The 19,286-nt window shown below is 47.7% G+C and overlaps 1 protein-coding gene across 1 annotated transcript in view; it reads left to right on the top strand.

Moving 5' to 3' along the window:
• Nucleotides 1-19,286, top strand: part of TGM4 (transglutaminase 4) — a 30,881-nt gene that overhangs the window by 1,080 nt on the left and 10,515 nt on the right. Inside the window, exons 2-9 of the mRNA XM_008071375.2 lie at nucleotides 2,715-2,888; nucleotides 4,559-4,665; nucleotides 8,161-8,290; nucleotides 10,172-10,290; nucleotides 11,958-12,065; nucleotides 16,057-16,231; nucleotides 16,327-16,465; nucleotides 18,026-18,129. Of these exons, the coding sequence (XP_008069566.2) occupies nucleotides 2,715-2,888; nucleotides 4,559-4,665; nucleotides 8,161-8,290; nucleotides 10,172-10,290; nucleotides 11,958-12,065; nucleotides 16,057-16,231; nucleotides 16,327-16,465; nucleotides 18,026-18,129 (1,056 nt within the window). The remainder of the gene's footprint in view (nucleotides 1-2,714; nucleotides 2,889-4,558; nucleotides 4,666-8,160; nucleotides 8,291-10,171; nucleotides 10,291-11,957; nucleotides 12,066-16,056; nucleotides 16,232-16,326; nucleotides 16,466-18,025; nucleotides 18,130-19,286) is intronic.

Below are 19,286 nucleotides of genomic sequence, written 5' to 3' on the forward strand. Positions count from 1 at the left end.
GGCCACCGCAGCCTTGACCTGCTAGGTTCAAGCAATCCTTCCACCTCAGCTTTCCAAGCAGCTGGAACTACAGGCATGTGCCCCCATGCCTGGCTAATTTTTTGATTTATTGTAGAAGCAAGTTCTTGCCGAGTTGCTCAAGCTGGAAGTTTCTGTATTTTTTACAAATGACCCAGTCTCTCAAGTATTCTGTTGTAGTAGCACAGATGGACTAAGATACCCCACCTAGCTGTGGGCCCACCCTGAGGTGTCAATCCCAGAAGGAGAGGTGCCTGGGCAGATAGGTCTATCTGTCCAATGAGACTCCCTGCTGGAGGGATCAGATGCCCAGGCCCTGTGGAGCAGTGTGGAGGGAAGGCCATGTGCTGGAGGTTTGGCTGCCTGGAGAACACCTGTACAGACACTAGTTCTAAAGCTACTCCAGCATGAGTGTGCTGTGTTGTCTCCAGTCACATCATCAGCTGCATTCTCAAGGCAGTCCTGTGATCTGGGCATGAGCACCCCACCCATTTCATAGTTAAGAAAGTTCAAGCTCCCATGGCTGACCTCCACGATCTCTAAAGAGGAGGGATGTCTGCTGGGTGAGACCTCAGGAGCAGGAGTAGTCCCCTGTGTCTCACCTGACCTCACCTCACAGACCCTCATGGGGATTCCTAGTTCAGTGGTTCTCAAAGTGTGCTCCCTTGATCAACAGCATCAGCATCATCAAGCATTTAACATGTCTTCTGGGTGAGTCCAACCCCCAACTAATATAGTGCTCTGCCTGTTTTGTATTAGTCACTCAGAACCAGCAGTTCTCAAACTTAGTTGCACATTGGAATCACCTAGAAAGCTTTAAAAACACAGATGACCTGGCACGGTGGCTCAGGCCTGTAATCCCAGCACTTTGGGAGGCTGAGGTGAGAGGATTGCCTGAGCCCATGGGTCCGAGAACAGCCCTGGCAACTTGGAGAGACTTCATCTCTAAAGTAAATCAAAAAATTAGCCAGGCATCGTAGTGTGTGCCTGTAGTTCAGGCTACTTGGAAGGCTGAGGTGGAAGGATCACCTGAGCCCAGCAGGTTGATGCTGGGGTGACCATGAGCATGCCACTGCACTCCAGTCTGGGTGACAGAGTGAGACTCTGACTCAAAACAACAACAACAACAAAAAAAACCAAAGAGCTCAGGCTCCTCCCAGATTAATTACACCAGAATCTCTGGAGCGGACATTAGTAGGTTTTACAGCTCTCCAGGTGATTTCAATATGCAGCCAAGACTGACACTGTAAGGCTTCTGGAAGATGGTAATAGCTGAGCTCCAAAAGCATTTTATCGGGGTCCGTCCCTTTCATGACTATGAGCTTGAGAGTAGTTTGAATTCTGGATAAAGGGGAAAGGAATGGTCTCTAAGCTGAGATAACACAAAAAAAGTTATTAAACAGGTACATGGTGAGAAATACAAGTGTTAAAGAGAGGGAAGGGGTATGTGTGTGTGTGTGTGAGCGCACTCCTGGGTAGGCTATTTCCTTTACTCAATGTACTTTTCACTTTAGCAACAAAGAAAAAACTCCCACGTGGGAGAGGGGACCCCAAAAATCTGAAGTTATCTTTTAGAGGGTGGGCCCCTTGTAGTACAGGCTTCCCCCACTAGGTAAGTGTTCTAGGAACCCATCAGCATCAGTGTACCAGTTAGCATTGTTGTGAGAAGTTGTGCTTGGCTTCAGTGAATTTTTTTTTGGTGATTCTTTCAACATGTTTGCTCATTTCATGATGGGTGATTTACACCAAGAATCTGCCCACAACGTGCTGAGAGTTCTGTAGTTTTTTACTAAAAATGACATGACCCCCGTGTCCCACCCTCCCTATTCACTCGATCTTGCCCTGAGTGACCTTTTAAATTTTCCCTGATGAAAAAAAGGCCTCAAAGGGAAATGTTTTGCCAATGTGGAAGAGGTAAAACAAAAAACAGCAGAAGCACTAAAGGGCATCAAAATTGATGAGTTTAAAAACTGTTTTGAGCAGTGGAAAAACATCTCGATTGGTGTATTACATCAAACTGAGAGTTCTTTGAAAGTGACTAAAGTTTAAACATGTTTGAAAGTGACTAAAGTTTAAACACAGTTTTTTATAAATTCCAGTGTTTTGGGGGTTTCCCTTGTGGTCTTGGCCTTGGTTCATGGGAGCCCCTTTGCACTGCCCCCCTCTATTTGGATAAAAAGGCTCACCCCTGGCCTCTTTTCACCCCCACCTCCCACCCCAGGATGGTATCTGATTCGAAGCTAGTGGGAGTCTGGGCTGGCCAGGAAAGGGGAGCAGTCCTGGGAGTCCTCTGTTCCCTCACTGGTTTGTCGACTCCTTTCTTTTTCTCCAGCTTCTATGTTGATTAATAGAGAACACCCTGCCTCTAGCTTTGTCCCTGAAGCCATGTCTATAGAGAGGAGGAATGGGGGTGGCAGGGGCCACCCTAACAGAAGTGCCTGGCTGAGCACTTGATGTCCATTGGTCTCAGCTCATGGTCATGTAACCCTGCAAGGTAGGTACATGCACGCCCATCTTACAGGTGAGGAAACTGAGTCTCAGAGAGACTCATAGCCAGCCAGAGGTGGAGCAGGGGCACTCCACTCCCAAACCCAGCTTCCACCTCAACGCACCGTCAGACTTTGACCCCAGAGAAAGGTGATTGGGAAATGAACGTTCTCTCTTCTTTTCTTTCCCACGTGCTGTGTTACTGACAGACCTGCAGGTTCTTCGCATTGACTTCATGAAGCAGAAGAATGCTGCTTCTCACCACACCTCGGAGTTCCAAACCAGCATTCCTGTGTTCCGGCGGGGGCAGGTGTTTTACCTGCGGCTGTTCCTGAACCAGCCCCTACAACCCTTCCACAACCTGAACCTGCAATTCAGCACAGGTGAAGCCCTGAGGACCTACTCTAAGATTAGTCTGATGCAGGGGTGTCTTGCTTCAGTTTCTCCTGCTGTAAAGTGGAGCTGGTAGGGGGCATGATGAGGATGGAAGGAGAGGCTTAGCAGGCCCTGGCACATAGTGAGCACTCCACCCACAGACGATCAATTCCTGGGCTAAGCAGGGGAGGGGCCGGAGCAGAGAGAAGAGGCGACTCAGCAGGGCAGCTGTTCTCGAGGGCTCTGAAACATTTCCTAGAGATGAATCATAGGACTGAGGTTTTCTGACACCATAGCTGTGTGGGCTGGAGGCAAGCCAGCAATAATGATTAAAATATCACACTGTAGATGCAAAGATAACGGGAAACAGCTCATCGGCTTGTTACGGTTAGGTAAATAAGCACATAAGTATAATTAGGGGAACAGAAAATGTATTAGATCCTGTGACAGGTGGGGGGATAATGGAGAGGGTCTTGCTTCTTTAATGTTTTTAAGTTTTAAAATAGATCAAGTAGATCCACTTTACAAGCGAACATAACACATCACATCCCAGAAGAGAGCTCCTTTCGCTCCTATCCTGAGTGACGACAGGGGAAGGGTCTCTTCCAACGTGCTGGTGGAGATCAATCAGAACAGCCTCCATTCCCTTCAGCCAAGATGAAACAAGCACCTGCTGTGTCCTGTGTCACAGGCTGCCTGCTTGACACATGGGCCAGGGCCTTGCTATCCCTGACTCAGCGACTTTATAGGACCCCTGAGTAATGTGCATCCCAGCACTAGTATTTCTTGACATTCTCAGGTGCTGGGCACTGCACTGAGGGTGCTACATGTATGACAGGGCCAAATATGACAAAGGAACCAAGACAAGAGTGTCCTCCAGCAAGAGGGAGAACAATGGGCCAGGGGCAGGGCTGATTCCACTGGGAGCAGAAGGGCTTCCCTGGGAAGGGACTCTGCTGAGCCCCACATCCCGTGTGGGAGCTGCCATATGAAGAGCTGAGAGCAGGGTGCTCCCGGCCACAGGCAAAGCAAGAGCCAGGGCCCTGAGGAGACAGCGGATGCGGTCACATGGTGTCATCAGGAACCATCTCTCTGGGGACTAGAGACCCAGTCATGGCTGGGAAGGTATGAGAGGAAGGTGAGGTGGAGAATCCTCCCTGAGGCCACCTGTGGGCTATGGAAGAGGGCTGGATTTGATTCCAGTAGTCTCTGTAGTTCATGACATAACCAGACTGACCTTTTAAAAAGGGTCCTGTGACAGCTTGCAGGGTTGGCGGTGGCATCTGCCTCCTCCAGATGAGAGAAACAGAGGCTAAGTAGTTGCCCTGGATCAGCCAGAGTGAGCAAGCGTGTCACTGTGGCACAAACCAGCAAGGGGTAAACTGGCACAAAGCAGGTGGAGATGCCCATGATGGACAGTAGGCGCTCCCGGCAGGTCAGGATCCTACAGGGTGGCCAGGGAGAATGTGGAGAGCAGGAGGTAGAGAAACGCATCTAAAGCAAACAGACACTAAAACTGAACATTCTGAGCAGAGGGAGGGGCCAGGTCCAGGGAGCCAGGGGATGCACAAGGAGTCTGGAAAGAAGGAGTGGGGACCCAGAGAGTGGGCAGTATACCCCTAAAGCAGGGGTACTTCTCTGGGGTCAATGCCAAGACTGTTCCCTTGTGTGTTTCCAGGGCCGAATCCTAATATCTCCAAACACACCCTGGTGGTGGTCAACCCCAGGGTGCCCTTGAGCTCCCATCGCTGGCAGGCAAGCCTTCAGGATCAGTCAAATGCAGAGGTGAGTGCCCACTAGGCTGGGATGGGTGAGTGGCTCTGGCCGATTCCTTGCCTGATCTGAGGAGCCCCCATCCCCTCCCTCAGCTTCCAGTTAGTAACGCTGTTTAAAACTTTCCACGACAGAACATGTATAGCAGGGGCCACGTCTCCAAATGGCTCAGAGTGTGCCCCCTCGGCCTCCCGCTTGTACACAGTAGTTCTGTGGCCAAACATACCTTGCCACCCTTTCCCCTTTTGATTTTAAAATAAACAATGTTCACCAGACTAGAGGAAAAGAGCAGAGAGAAGAAAATAAAAATAACCAATCATTCCACCAATTAAGTTACCCATCCTTCCTTCCAGGTTTTTTGTTTGTTTGTTTTGTTTTGTTGAGTTGGAGTCTCACTCCGTCACCTAGACTGGAGCACAGTGGTACAGTCACAGCCACCCCAGTGTTAACCTGCTGGGCTCTGGCAATCTTTCTGCCTCAGCCTTCCAAGTAGCTGGAACTACAGGCCTGTGCTACCATGCCTGGCTTATTTTTTTATTTATTGTTGAGAGGAGATCTCACCAAGTTGCCTGGGCTGGTCTTGAACCTGTGGGCTCAGGCAATCCACTTGCCTTGGTCTCCCAAAATGCTGGAATTACAGGCTGAGCCACCAAGCCAGGCCTTATTTTTTAAAAAATAGAGATAGGAGCTCGGTATGGTGGCTCACGCCTGTAATCCCAGCACTTTGGGGGGCCAAGGTAGGAGGGCAACATAGTGAGACCTTGTCTCTACAAAAATAAAATTTTTAAATAGATGGGTATGGTGGCACATACCTGTAGTCCCAGCTACTCAGGAGGCTGAGATGGAGGGATCACCTGAGCCCAGGAGGTTGAGGCCATTGTGAGCCATGATTGTGACACTGCACTCCAGCCTAGAAAACAGAGTGGGCCCTGACTTGAAAAATAAAATGCAGTAAAAGAGATGGGTTCAGCCGGGCTCGGTGGCTCAGCCTGTAATCCCACGCCTTTGGGAGGCTGAGGTGAGTGAATTGCCTGAGCCCGCGGGTTCGAGACCCGCCTGGGCAGCGAGACCTCATCTCTACAATAAATCAAAAAATCAGCCGGGCGTGGTAGTGCACGCCTGTAATTCCAGCTACTCGGAAGACTGAGGCGGAAGGATTGCCGGAGCCCAGCAGGTCGAGTCTGCGGTAGAGCGGCCAGTGCACTCCAGTATGGGCGACAGAGTGAGACTCCAACTCAAAAAAAAAAAAAAGAGATGGGTTCTTGCTCTGTTGCCCAGTTTGGTCTCAAACTCCTGGGCTCAAGTGATCCTCCTGCCCAAAGTACCGGGATTACAAGGGCACCCAGCCCTTCTGGCTTTTTCTACATAATGTTTAAATACCAAGATAGGGTAGTCCGACTCTGACTTAATTCACTTTACAAGACATTGTGGATATTCCCTTTTTGTTTTGTGTTCTCCAACAAAGAAGTTTTTCACTGTGGCTTCTGCTGGAGCGTGCAGGCTTGCATTGGCTAATGTTCCATCCTCTTGAGGGGCATCGGGTGTTCACAGTTATCTCCAGTCTTCCCAGTGTTGTAATGAACCATCTCTCAGCCAGATCTTTGGATTAGGTTATTAATATTTCCTTAGGATAAAGCCCTAGATTTCTAATTGCCAGGTTAATTCTATGATTTTAAAATGACAATTACACTGGATTGTTGGAGCAGTAGAATTTGTAGTGGAAACGACATGAGTGGGCCAGGGCTGGCAGGGGCCAGCTCTACTGTCCTTGGGGTTCTTCCTTCCTCTCTCTACTGCCCAGATCCCAGATTCCCAAGTCCAATTTTGCATTTGAGTGATTTTGGAGGTAAAAATCTAGGAGAAGCCTTTGAGTACATTTTCCTCCTATCTGGAAGTCTTGGTTTTTCTAAGTGGTCTGGTAGAAAAGTCAGCTCCCAAGGCAGGAGTGTGAGCTGTGTTTCTTTACTAAAAAAACCATGATTTTTTGATTTTTAAGCTTTTTTAATTGAAGGAATGCAAATCTTAAGTGTTCATGCAATGATTTTTTACATATGGATACAGCCATGGGACCACCACCCAGGTCAGGAAGGATGACATTTCCTGCACCCTAGAAGGCTGTTTTCTCTGGGCCCCTTTGTAAAAAAACAGTGCAGGGACATAGCAAGGAAGGCAAAATTATGGTCTCATAGACACACACCCTGGTCATGGTGGTCAACTGCTGCATGAATAGATAGCAGGGTCCTAATGCTTCAGAGAGACGCAACCTCCTCCCTCTTGCTGCAAGAGGAGTGTAGAGGGTCAGAGTGTTGGATTCCGGAGTTTGAGCTCAGCTCCACCTTCTGGGCCATCTCTGTGAGCCTCAGTTTCCCCATCAGCAACATAATGATAGTTAAGCCTGTAATTCTCACAACACTCCCTCTTGTGGGGGGACTGTTATTATTCCGAGTTTTTAAACAAACGGAGGCATAGGAGAGGTTAAGTAATCAGCCAAGGTCACACAACTATTAAGAGTTAGAGCTGGATTTGACCCGAGAGCCTACTGCTCCTACAAGATATCTTTTCTTGGGGGGGGGGTTCTCACTCTGTCACCCAGGCTGGAGTGCAGTGGTACACTCATGCTTACTGCAGCCTCCATCTCTTGGGCTCAGGTGATCCTTTTGCTTCAGCCTCCTGAGTAACTGGGACTACAGGTGTGTGCCACCACACCCAGCTAATTTTTTTGTTTTTGTTTTGTTTTGTTTTGTTTTTTTAGAGACAAGGTCTCACTATGTTGAATAGGCTGGTCTCAAACTCCTGGACTCAAGCAATCCTCCCGCCTGAGGCCCCCAAAATGCTGAGATTGCAGGCATGAGCCACTGCGCCCAACCAAAATATCTCAGGGGTTTTGGGAGAATTCTAGGCCACAGATGGAAGTGGTTTATGATAATGATGAGAATTGTTCTTATTGGTATCATTGTGGTGCAGCAACACTGATCATCCTAAGCATGTCTTCAGTTATTATTTATCCAAAAAGACTGGATAAAAGCCTGGGTGCCCTTCGACAGATGGCCTCCTGGGCTCAGACTACTTGTATTTCAACAACAGAGAAAGGTGCTTTTTTTTTCCTCCAAGAGACAGCTGACATGTATCCTTTTCCCTGAAGTTCCAGGGTTTACATATATATTATCTACAGGATCTTCCCAACAACCTGGGAGGTGTGTCATCTTCAGGCTGTAGTGAAGGGAGCATAGCTCAGAGAGGTGAAAACGTCTGCCAAGCTTTAAATCCAGTTCACCTAGGGCCCTTGGTAGGACTCACCAAAACCTCTTGTGTGGCTGCTGTTCTGTCTTGTGTGTCCTGCCCATGCTGGGACACTTCTGGCTGTCAGGGCCCTGACCATTCCTGGTCTCTGGACTGGTTTCAGACAGAATGATTTGTTAGGACTGATGGATTCTTCTGGGGGGGCATCTGTAGGATTTGGGATCTGGCCTGAGTGGACATGTTCACCATGCCTTGTGCTCCACTCAGGTCACAGTGGCTGTCACTAGCGTCCCCCATGCTATCGTGGGGAAGTACTACCTGCAGGTGAAAACTGGAAGCAACACCTTTCAGCCTGAAGAAGACGCCTTGTACCTTCTCTTCAACCCATGGTGTAAAGGTACCGTGAATCTCAGGTCTGTGGGGAGCACCAGGTGCCCTGGCAGGACTCATTTGACTAAATGAGAGACCGTAAGTGCCATGGCAATGCACGGGTCTGTGCGCCTTGGTTTGCTCTCAAGGTGCTTGCAGACTAATGGAAGGGATGTGACCCAGGAAAGATTGTGGACATGACTGGAGGTCCCTTTTTGTGGCAAAGCCCTTGGAGCAGAGGTCTCCATTCGCTGTTTCCACTTCTCTCTTACTGCCTTACCTGGCCCAGCCGGCACCTGCCTCCACCACGCCACAGAGGCTCCCTTGGTCAGGGTGTCTAGGCCTGAATTGGAGCTGGTTCTTCCCTTCTGCTCTCTGAGGTCCGTTCTCTTCTCTCCACACTCATCCACCCAACTCCTTTCTCCCTTTTTGCAAATGTCACTCACAGTGACTTCCGCCATAGTCAGCACCAGCCTCTCTCCAGAAGGTGCTGAACATCTTGTTGCAACTTCAAACATGGTGCATTCTATGCCAACTCTTTTCTATACCTGCCCTTCCTCCCGGCACCTTCTTGAAGTTAAAAGCTGTCAGGTACTCAAGCTTGATAACAGGGGTCTCTTTTTTCTTTTTCTTTTTTCAAACTTTGTATTTGGAAATTATTTCAAGCTCACAGAAAAGTAGCAAAGTAGTATAAAGAACACCCACGTGCCTTTTGTACAGATTCACCTCATGAGAACATTTTGCCCCTCTTTGCTTTATCATTTTCCATCTCTACACACACACACACACACACACACACACACACACACGCACTTTATTTCTGAACTGTTTGAGAGTAAGTTACACACAACAAGTCTCTTAATCCTTATATACTTTAGTATACATTCCTCAGAAACAGGGATATCCTAATATGACCACAGCACAGTTATCAACTCCAGCAAACTAAGAGTCAACATAACACTCTTATCATCTGTTCTCTGGACTATTCCAGTCTAGTCACTTGATTCAATCATGTTCTTTATAACTTTTTTCCCCTCTGGCACAGGATCCAGCCTAGGACCCTCTATTGCATTTAGTTATCATGTCTGTTGCTTTACCGCCTTTAATCTGGAATGGCTCCTCAGTTTTTCTTAGGCTTTTTTTTTGGACATATTTTCGAGGACTAGAGATCACCCTTTTTAAAAAGGTCATTCCTCATTTTGGGTGTGTCTGATGGTTCACCATTTTTAGATTCGAGTTTGCAACCCTGGCTGGAATATTATGCAAATGATGCATCCCTTTCAGAAATTCACATCTAAAGACACACGGTGTCTACTTACCTCTCATCTGGAGGTGTTAAACATGATCATTTGGTCAAGGAATTGTCAACATTTTCTGCTATATAGTTACTATATTTTCCTTTGTAACTAACAAGTAGTCTATGTGGAGACACTTTAAGATCATGCAAACATTCCATTCCTCATCAGAATTCCCCACCTCCAGATTTAGCATCCACTGACATTCTCTCCTGTGCCAAAGTGACTGTCCAATACCAGCTCTCCAACACATCTACCTGCCAGCTCAGGTATCTCCTGTAAGCACAGCCCTCCCTTCACCTCCAGCCATCCATCTCTCTCTCTCTCTCTCTATTACCTGTGTGGACTTACGGACTCTTTCTTTTCAGTGGTTTACAGTTCATACTTGATCTTCATTATGTTTAGCTCATCTTGTTCTGGATTTTCCCAGAAGTCCCTCACAGCTGGCTCAGGAAGTTCTTTTGGATGCCTGCCTTGACCTCCCCTCCTGCTCACCTCCCTCCCCCAACAATTGCTGTTCCAAGTCCCTCCAAAAGACCTTGCAGACCCCCAGCTCAGATGGCCTCTGCCCCGGGGTGGGTGATAACCCCTGTGCGTGTGTGGTCTTGCTTCAGAGGACATGGTATTCATGCCTTCTGAGGAAGAGCTGGCAGAGTACATCCTCAACGACACCGGCTGCCATTTCGTGGGGGTTGCACAATACATCAGACAAAAGCCCTGGAACTTTGGTCAGGTAAGGATATGTCATCCTGTGACTGGACCAGGCCTCACTTGCTAGACCACCTTTTTAGCTGGGTAGTAGCCAGTAAAGGTTGTGGAAAAAGGTTTGTAAACCTCAGGTCAAACTGCAGCCTCATATGTGTGACACTTGCCCTGACGGGGGGTGACCTCTACAGGCTGTGCAGGCTGGGGTGAGGGACTGAGAGAGGATAGGTGGGATTGGAGTCTCAGCCAGAAGCCCCTCCTCTGGGCCCACCCAGGGCCTTTCCCATCCTCCCTTGCTCCTTCCCCCCAACTCCTCCCAGTGTATTTATCAGAAAACCAACCACTTGACAATTATTTACAAGGAAACCCTGTGACTGCTAGAGTGTTGGTGTTGACAAAGAGCTTCCAAAAGTCGAGGGAGATTTTTTTAGAAGACTCGATGTGGAGGCCTTGCAAAGTGGAAGGATGAATTGTTTGTGCAAACACGAGGCAGAGCAGCAGAGTGGACACCAGCACATGATTGCTCTGAAGTCCAGGGTGTGCAGATTCATGGCACCAAAAACTTCCAATCTTCCCCTCATCAGATTTTGCAAGGAAAAGCTTCTGGAAAATGCCAAAGCCTTCACAATGGCTTGAATTTCTTCTACTCTCCCCGGGTTTGGACACCCAGGATAGGCCGGAAGTAGGACTGCTGGAGGAGGGCCTCCCTTTGTGAGGTCAACCGTGTGCTCTGTGCTAGGCACACCACAGGCATCCTCTTCGCCCTAACTCCATCCCTGGAAGTCTGTGTCACCATCACCCCTTGCAGACGGGGCAGTGGAGGGAAATGAAATTGGGAGGAAGCAGATGGAGAGGGAAGAAGGAGTGGGGGTGTGGGGGCAGAGGAAGGAAGAAATGAAGACCACAGGAGGCATGGAAAGGAGGAATTGCTTGAATCCTGGGTAGTTGCCCCTCTTTGAAAATCAAGGGACAACTTTAAGAGCCCTAAAGAATTATAACTGCAAAACTTTCACAGATTCTTTCTGGAGCATGAACACTGTAATCTATTATTTTATTTTATTTTGATAGTTTTCCCCCTCAGATTGCAAAATTAACATATGCGCTTCAACTCTGTAAATATATTCAAACCATTGAATCATTCAGTTTAAATGGTAGATTTTATGAGATGCAAACTATATCTTGATTAACTGGTTTAAAATAAATAGGGTTTCAAAAGTAGCATGTGTTTATCATAAATGGTTTAGAAGACTTAAGAAATATAGAGATGTAGAAAGATAATAAAATCATTCCTAACCTCTTCCCTCAGTGATAATAACTTAACGTTGTAGTATATTTCATTCTTTTTCCTATTCCTACTGCTTACATATTGAAGTAATCCTATCTGTGCATGACTTTGTAGCCTGTTTCATTTATTTAACTTGATTACAAAGGAGTTTTCCCCACAGTGTTATAAACTCTTTTTTGTAATGGCTGTACCCTATAGATCTATGGACTTACTTAACTACTGCCCTGTGGCTGAACTTTTAAGTGGTTTCTAATTTTGGATGCTGTGGTGGACTTTTTTGTGAGACTGCAGGCAGGGGAGATGGGTTACTCCACATGGCTGCTATGATGTGCAAATTAGATGGTGTGTGTTGAGTTTCTGACACAGGGGAAACTCTTATTAATTGCCTCTTTCTTCATTTTCCGAAATAGTTTGAGAAAGACATCCTGGACTGCTGCATTTTGTTGCTGGATGAGAGCTCCCTCAAGCCCATAGAAAAGAGGGACCCTGTGCTGGTGTGCAGGGCTATGTCTGCTCTGGTAGGTGTGGGACACCTGGGCTCAGTATAAGAGATTCTGGTAACACAGAAGTCTGTGGAGTAATGTTGCCCCCAGTTTGACGCTGTCTTGTACTATCTGAACATGATTCTAGGCTTTTCCCCCAGCTAGACTGTGAGCTCTTTGAAGCATACCATGGTGCTATGGCCAATCAATCATTCAAAACTATCAAGAAATGTACATTTGCTGAACTCTGTTCTGAGTGAAGGCTTCCAAGTCACACCCGTGTTCAGAATCCCAGCCCTGACACTTTTGGACTGACCTTAGCTATAAATGACTTAACTTGTCTGATCCTCAGTTTCCCCATCTGCAAAATGGTCTTAATAGGTAAGGTCCTCCTACGGTCTGCATGCTGGGCACCAGTTAGGGTAAGCAAATCATTCCAATTTCCTTGAGACTTTCCTGGCTTTAGCATTGAGAAACCCCTCAAATCCTCTACTCTGCCTGGCCACTTGGAAGTCAGATTTCCCAGAGCAGTAATTTTCAAACATTTTGGTCTCAGGACCCCTTAAAAATGATCAAGGATCCCAAATAGCTTGTGTTGATATGGTTTATAAGTATTTACTGTATTAGAAATTAAAATGGAAAAGTTTAAAGATATGTATTTATTCTAGAAGAATGATAATCCATCATGTTAACTTAAATAGTGCATTTTAATTTTTAAAATCACCTATGTTTTTTGAAGTATAAAACACGCAGTGAGAGGAGTAGCATTGTTTTACATTTGAAAATCTCTTTAATGTCTGGCTTAATAGAAGTCAGCTGGAATTTCCTCTCTGCTTCTGTATTCAATCCGTTGAGGTCCATTGTTTTAGTTGGAACATATGGAGAAAGTCTGGCCTCACACAGATATGCAAAGATTAAAAGGCAGGACTATTTCCATAGCCTTTTCAGATTATGGAAGATATTTTTCTTCGATTCCACACCTAGGCTCAACAAGCGGTAGTCTCTTAAAGTTGGTTACAATATGAAATCTGAAACCACATCCATTTTTTACCCTCTGTACGCTTATGAGAAAGTGAAAGTGAAAAAGGCAAATATTGCCTTGGGAGAATTATGCAAATTATAGCACCACTGAGGGATTATTAGGTAAATGACAATGCCCCTGAGAACCATCCTCCAAAGGCCCACTGACTTCAGCTGAGTGGCTATCTTGCATCTGTGGGTGGGAGCAGACATATATTCATCTCCAGGTGGGTCTGTGAGCGGAAAGGTCTTAAGTCCAGGGCTTATGAAGCGCTCTCTTTGCTGAGTAACTGTGAGCCTGTGCCTGGTGCATGTGGGGTACCTCATAAATGCTGGGCTCCTGTTCCCTGAATGGCCCGCATTCCATGTGAGGCTGGTGGGATCATTGGGGCCCTGATGCTGACCCTCTGGGCCCAGGCACAGAGCCCGCCAGGCCTGCTCTTTCATTGTTACCCCCATGGGAGCTTGCTGTGAGAGGCTCTAGTTCTCAGCAGTGCAGGTGAACTTGCACATATTGGCTGCTTCTCTCCTTTCAAGCTCCGTGACTCTAGATAAGACGCTAAGCCTCTCTGGGCTTCTGTTAGTTAGCACGTCTTTGTATTATTATGAGGACTCAATAACACATAACAAGTGCCCAGCCCAATGCCTGACACACTGTGGGCCTATGTGTGGCCTATTCCCAGGTAATTCTTATGAGTGTTGAAGTTTCGGGAGCAGTGGATTAAGCCACTGCTTGTGTCAGAGATGAGGAAACCAGCCAAGGGAGAAGGGGAAGTTGACCCGAGGGTGCATGGTAAGGTGGTGGTTGAGGCAGCTCTTCTGACTCCCAGTGCAGTGCTCCTTCCTAAAGCCCTCCAAGCTCACAATGAGGAGCCAAGGCGAGCACCTCAGAGCTCCAAGATATTGCAGGAATCACTTCCAAAATTCGGTTGCCAAAGATTAGATTCTGCGTTCAGGAGTCTCAGAAGCCCGTGCAACATTGGGGACTCAGCTTTAGGTCTGACAACTTTCCCCCTTTGTTCTCCCAGGTCCCCTGTTAATAGTCCTCCTTCACCCCTAGATATCCATGGCCATCAAGGGGCCTGCTTGAGCTACTGTGAATTTCTGACCAGCAGGTGGAGCTTCTGGCAGGGCTCCCACACCAGGCAAGGAACCTCCATGGGGCAGTTAGTGCTTTCCTCATCTATCGCTGTGTACCAAGTCACCCCGTCAGTCACAGTAGCTGAAACAACAAACATTTATTATCTCACATGTCTGTGGGCCAGGAATCTGGTTCTGGCTCAAGGCTTCTCACAGACTGCAGGCCTCTCAAGGTTGGAACCAGGGAAGACCCGCCTCCAGGTTCATTTACCTGGTGTGGGCAGCCTTGGGTTCTCACCACAGGGGCCTTACCATAGGGTGACTTGCACCTGCAAAGCAAGCACGTGACACAGGGAGGGCCCAAGCTGGAGGCCACAGTCTTTGTAACCTCATCTCACAAGTGGCAGCCATTCCTTTTTTGCTGTGTTCTGTTGGTTAGAGGTGAGTCACTAGGTCTAGGAGAGAGACTGACTGGGGGCCACACCTGGAACAGGAATGTGCTTTGTTCTTTCCACAGGGGAACAGAGCATAGTACATTAGGAGTTTTGAAAGTCTGAGTGTGCTTTGGGCTCAGTGTCGCTACCATTCCTCCCTTATCTCTCCCCTCCCCCACATTGCTCTACTGGCAGCTTGGGTCCAGCAGGCACTGGCAGGCTGGGGCCACTACTAGATTTCACAGGAGGAAACAGCTGCCTGGAGCACAGAAGTGACTGGGTGACAGTGAAGAGGGGATGTGTGTGTCCCGATGCCTGTCTCCCTTTCATTCGTTTTTATCCCTTCTGACCACTCTTGGGCATGGGTGGCCTCTGTGCTCCCCCTGATTTTAACAAGTAAAGAGGCTTGTTCAGCCACATTACTTGAGAGGTCATGAGAGGCCCAGCCCACACCAGTTTTTTAAACTCTTTGTAAATTTAAACTGAACAAACCCCCAAACAGGATTCAGAAATTGTGGCAGATTGTAAGCATTTCAACGTAACAAACTGACATCTTTAGCACCCTGGGAAACATGAGGCTGTATAATTGTGTTTTTCATGAGGTATCATGGGGTTTGTGAAGAATGCTAATATGCTGACCAGAAGAGTGTGGGTGGGATGGGTGTGGTCAAAGCAAGACCACGGGATCAAAGATTTGTGACTGTGTCACCTTTAGTGTCTTCAGAAGACTCCTCTGTATCTACCTGTACAATAGAGATTGAAATGAAAGTCTAAGTTAAAACTGTTTGTTAATATGTTAATTTTTAAATTATTTATATATATGTTAAGTCACTGTTTGTTGTACGTGCTTTAAAAGATGAACTTGGGCTGGGCGCAGTGGCTCATGCCTATAATCCCAGCACTTTGGGAGGCCAAGGTAGGAGGATTGCTTGAGTCCAGGAACATAGCAAGACCCCCCTCTAAAAATTTAGGCAGGCAGGCGTGGTGGCATGCACCTGTAGTCCCAGCTATTCAGGAAGCTGAGGTGGGAGGATCACTTGAGACCAGGAGGTTGAGGCTGCGGTGAGCCATGATCGTGCCACTGTTCCCCAACTTGGATGACACAGTGGGGGGACCCTGACTCCCCCCCCCCAAAAAAAAGATGAACTCATGTGGCTTTGCCTTCTCTCCGGTTTTAATAAAGTGGGAAGGATTGTCCAGCTAGGACTCCTTGGAGGTTAAGAGAGAGGCAGGCCAAGGCCCAACCCAGGTCATCCTCAAAACAACTCTAAAGGTAGGTGTTGTAATGATCATCATTTTACAAAGGAAGAAACTGAGGCATAGAATGACAACCATCTACCCCAGCTGGTATGCTCTTTGAACCTGGACAAAGCATGTCCTCCAAGTGTTCTGAGATACTCTGTGGTGTCCACATTGGGGGCTGGGTGGCCAGGCTGGCAACTCCTTGTTCCACTGAAGGGTAGACACTGATCACGTCTCTATGTGTGTGGCAGGTGAACTTTGAGAATGGCAAAGGCGTGCTCGTTGGGAATTGGTCTGGGAAGTACGAGGGTGGCACGGCCCCATACCTGTGGACAGGCAGCGTGCCCATCCTGCAGCAGTACTATACCACCATGCAGCCTGTGTGTTTTGGGCAGTGCTGGGTGTTCTCAGGGATCCTGACCACAGGTAGGAGGGAGGCCCAGGGGCCAAGGGGAGAGGTACCCAGGGAGGGGCTCCCAGCCCCCACAGTTGTCAGTCATCCCCACCTGGGGTCATTTCAGTGCTGAGAGCATTGGGCATCCCAGCACGCAGTGTGACAGCCTTTGACTCAGCCCACGACACAGAAAGAAACCTCACCGTGGATGCCTACGTGGATGAGAAGGGCAAGACAATCACCGATATGACCTACGACTCTATCTGGTAGGGTCCCTCCTTCCTATCCTGTCCTGCCTCCTTCTCCCAGTAATTTTTATTATTATTATTTGGGGTTTTTTGTATTTTAAGACACAGGGTCTTGCTTTGTTGTCTAGGCTGGTCTTGAACTCCTGGGCTCAAGTGATCCTCCCACCTCAGTCTCCTGAGTAGCTGGGATTACAGACATGATCGCTGTACCTGGCATCCCCAAAATCTTCAAGTCCCAGTCTCTAGGCCCTTCCAACCTACAGACTCCACTGTGCTGTAGGACTCCAGAGACTGATTCAAGTTGTAGCAGTCGATCATTACTCCTGAAATTCAGTGTTTTTCGAAGTTCAGCCTTGGACAATCAGTATGAAATCACCTGGGGGTGCTTGTTAAACATGCAGAGTCCTGTGCTGGAGCCCCTGCCTCTAGAGGCAAAGGTCAGGAATCTATTTAACGTTAGCACCCCGCCCAGGAGATCTAGTATGTACTGCTGTTTGAGAACCTTTGACTAACTGGTACCTGCTGGCTAGCATGAAGCGCTATTTCCTTTGCTCTGTGATCTAGAGCACACAGGCCGCTTGCAAACTGAAAGTGACCACAGGAGAGAAGATGGAGAATGAGAAGTTGCAGAGAGAGTGGAAGAGGTGGGAAGGTCAGGGCATGATTATAAATACCCGAGCACTGCAGGTGAAGTTGGGCCAGGCGGGGATGCCATTTCTCTCAGCTTTCACTTGAATGTTGCTGAGAAGTTGTTGCTCATCTACCAAGACAGGAAAAAAAAAAACAAACAGACTTGAAACTTTTAGGAGGGAAGCACTAAAGCAGTATTATTGGCAGATGATATATAGCTGACCCTCGAACAGCATGGGTATCAACTGCACAGGTCAACTTATATGCAGATTTTTCCAGCTGAACACAGATATATTTGCAGGATGCACAACCCATGTGTTTGGAGGTCTGACTCGTCCTGTATGCAGGTTCCACAGAGCCAGCTGCAGGACTTGAGTATGTGTGGATTTGGGTATACATTGGGTCCTAGAAATAACCCCAGGATCCTGGGGTATGACTATAATTGTCTACCCAGAAAACCAAGAGACCCAACTTGAAATAGCAAGAGATAATATGAGAGTTCAGAGACTGGCTCATTACAAAATTGCTGTCAACAAAATCAGAATCCCACTGAGTGACCGTCTACAGCCTAGAAAAGGATTACAACTGTTAGTTCATTCATTCTTCAGCAAATGTTTACTAGGTGTCTATGATGCCTCAAACACTGAAGAGTCAAGACAAACAGAATTTGGTTATGCCTTGAGTTCACTGTGTTCATTGGTGAGAACTCCCAGGCTCTTGGGGAACCATGGGCAAGAGCAGGGTCTCATGAGATTTCTGCTCCCCACCCCCCACCCCCAACACTCGCTTGCACCTGGAGGCTTTCCAGGTGGGGCAGGTGGGACTCAGTGTTCACAAAGGTTTCCCAAGCCTTGAGAACAACCTCAGTGGGTCCCTGATGATTGGCATGTGTATCTCTAACTGTGTTTGGGGGCGGACTGGGTGGGGCCTGTTGTTGACCTGCTGCAGGAATTTTCATGTGTGGACGGAGGCCTGGATGAAGCGTCGCGATCTGCCCAAGGGCTACGATGGCTGGCAGGTAGTGGATGGCACACCACAGGAGCGCAGTGAAGGTGAGCAGACCAGTGGGAAGTGCTCTGTGTGTGCTGCTCTGCTGGCCTGGTCCTAAATCCTGTGGGTCTTGGGTGGGTAGCAAAGCAGGTGGGGGATTGTTTTAATAACAGTTTCCAGGAACAAAGGCATGCCCAGGCATCCCTGCCAGTCCCACTGAGCAGGGGCTTCAGCTTGCTAGATATGTTTATAAAGATTATGCTAATAATACTGATGACAGTAATGATATGGGAGTACTTTAAGGGTTCCTACCATGTGACATGTGTGATAGCTACATGGTCCATTTAAGTCACAACTAACCTTTCAAAATAGCTTCTGTCATTATCCCCATTTTACAAATGAAGAAACTGAGGCTCGGGGAGATGAAGTGAGTCCTGAGGTCACATAGTTTCCAAGTAGCTGGACAAGATCGCAGCCCATGTGATGTAATGGGGATGATTATCTCACTTGGTTATGGGCTACCAAGTCCTGGGTGAGAGACAGCAGTTCCCCTGGAAGGGCTTTGGGAGATGTCTTTGTATAGATGGGGAAACAGAGGCATGGGGTTGGTCTCTGGTTACTTGGAAAATCTATGGAATCAAGTTATCTTTATTTTAAATAGTGAGTCCTAGTATTACAGACAAAAAAGTCTGCCTAATAAAGGAAAATAAATTCAACAAACAGTTTTGACACTTTTTAAGGCAAACCCTCCTGAAGGAAACTTTATGTGACACCTTATTATGTAAAAGCAGAACTGCCCTAGCTGAAGTGTGACCTGGGATGAACCTGCCCCTGGCTCCCTGATACCTCTGCCACATTCCCATAGCCTCTTAGGGACTTCAGCTTACATGGGACACTGGCCTGAGTAGAGGACTGTGAAGGTCTGTCTAGAAACAAGTCTCAGTTTGGCTGTGAACCTTGTTCCAAGGACAAGGCAAATTTACCTGCCTGCAGGGCCAGAGAGTGAAAGGGATGTCTAACTGGGAAGGTGAGGACCCAGAGACATGAGCATGCAGGTCCCCAAAGGCATTCAAACTAAAACTTAAAAACACTCTGCTATCTCCAAACCCCTCCATGTGCAACCCTTGATTCCTCCAGTTGCAGTGTGAGCCCACGTGGTCCTGAAGGCAGAAAGTGCAGTTAAAAGTGAAACCAGCCTCCACGTTTCTTAGAGATCAGG

Source organism: Carlito syrichta, unplaced genomic scaffold, assembly GCF_000164805.1.
Source record: "Carlito syrichta isolate Samal-C Ts95f unplaced genomic scaffold, Tarsius_syrichta-2.0.1 Scaffold314298, whole genome shotgun sequence".
NCBI lineage: Eukaryota > Metazoa > Chordata > Mammalia > Primates > Tarsiidae > Carlito > Carlito syrichta.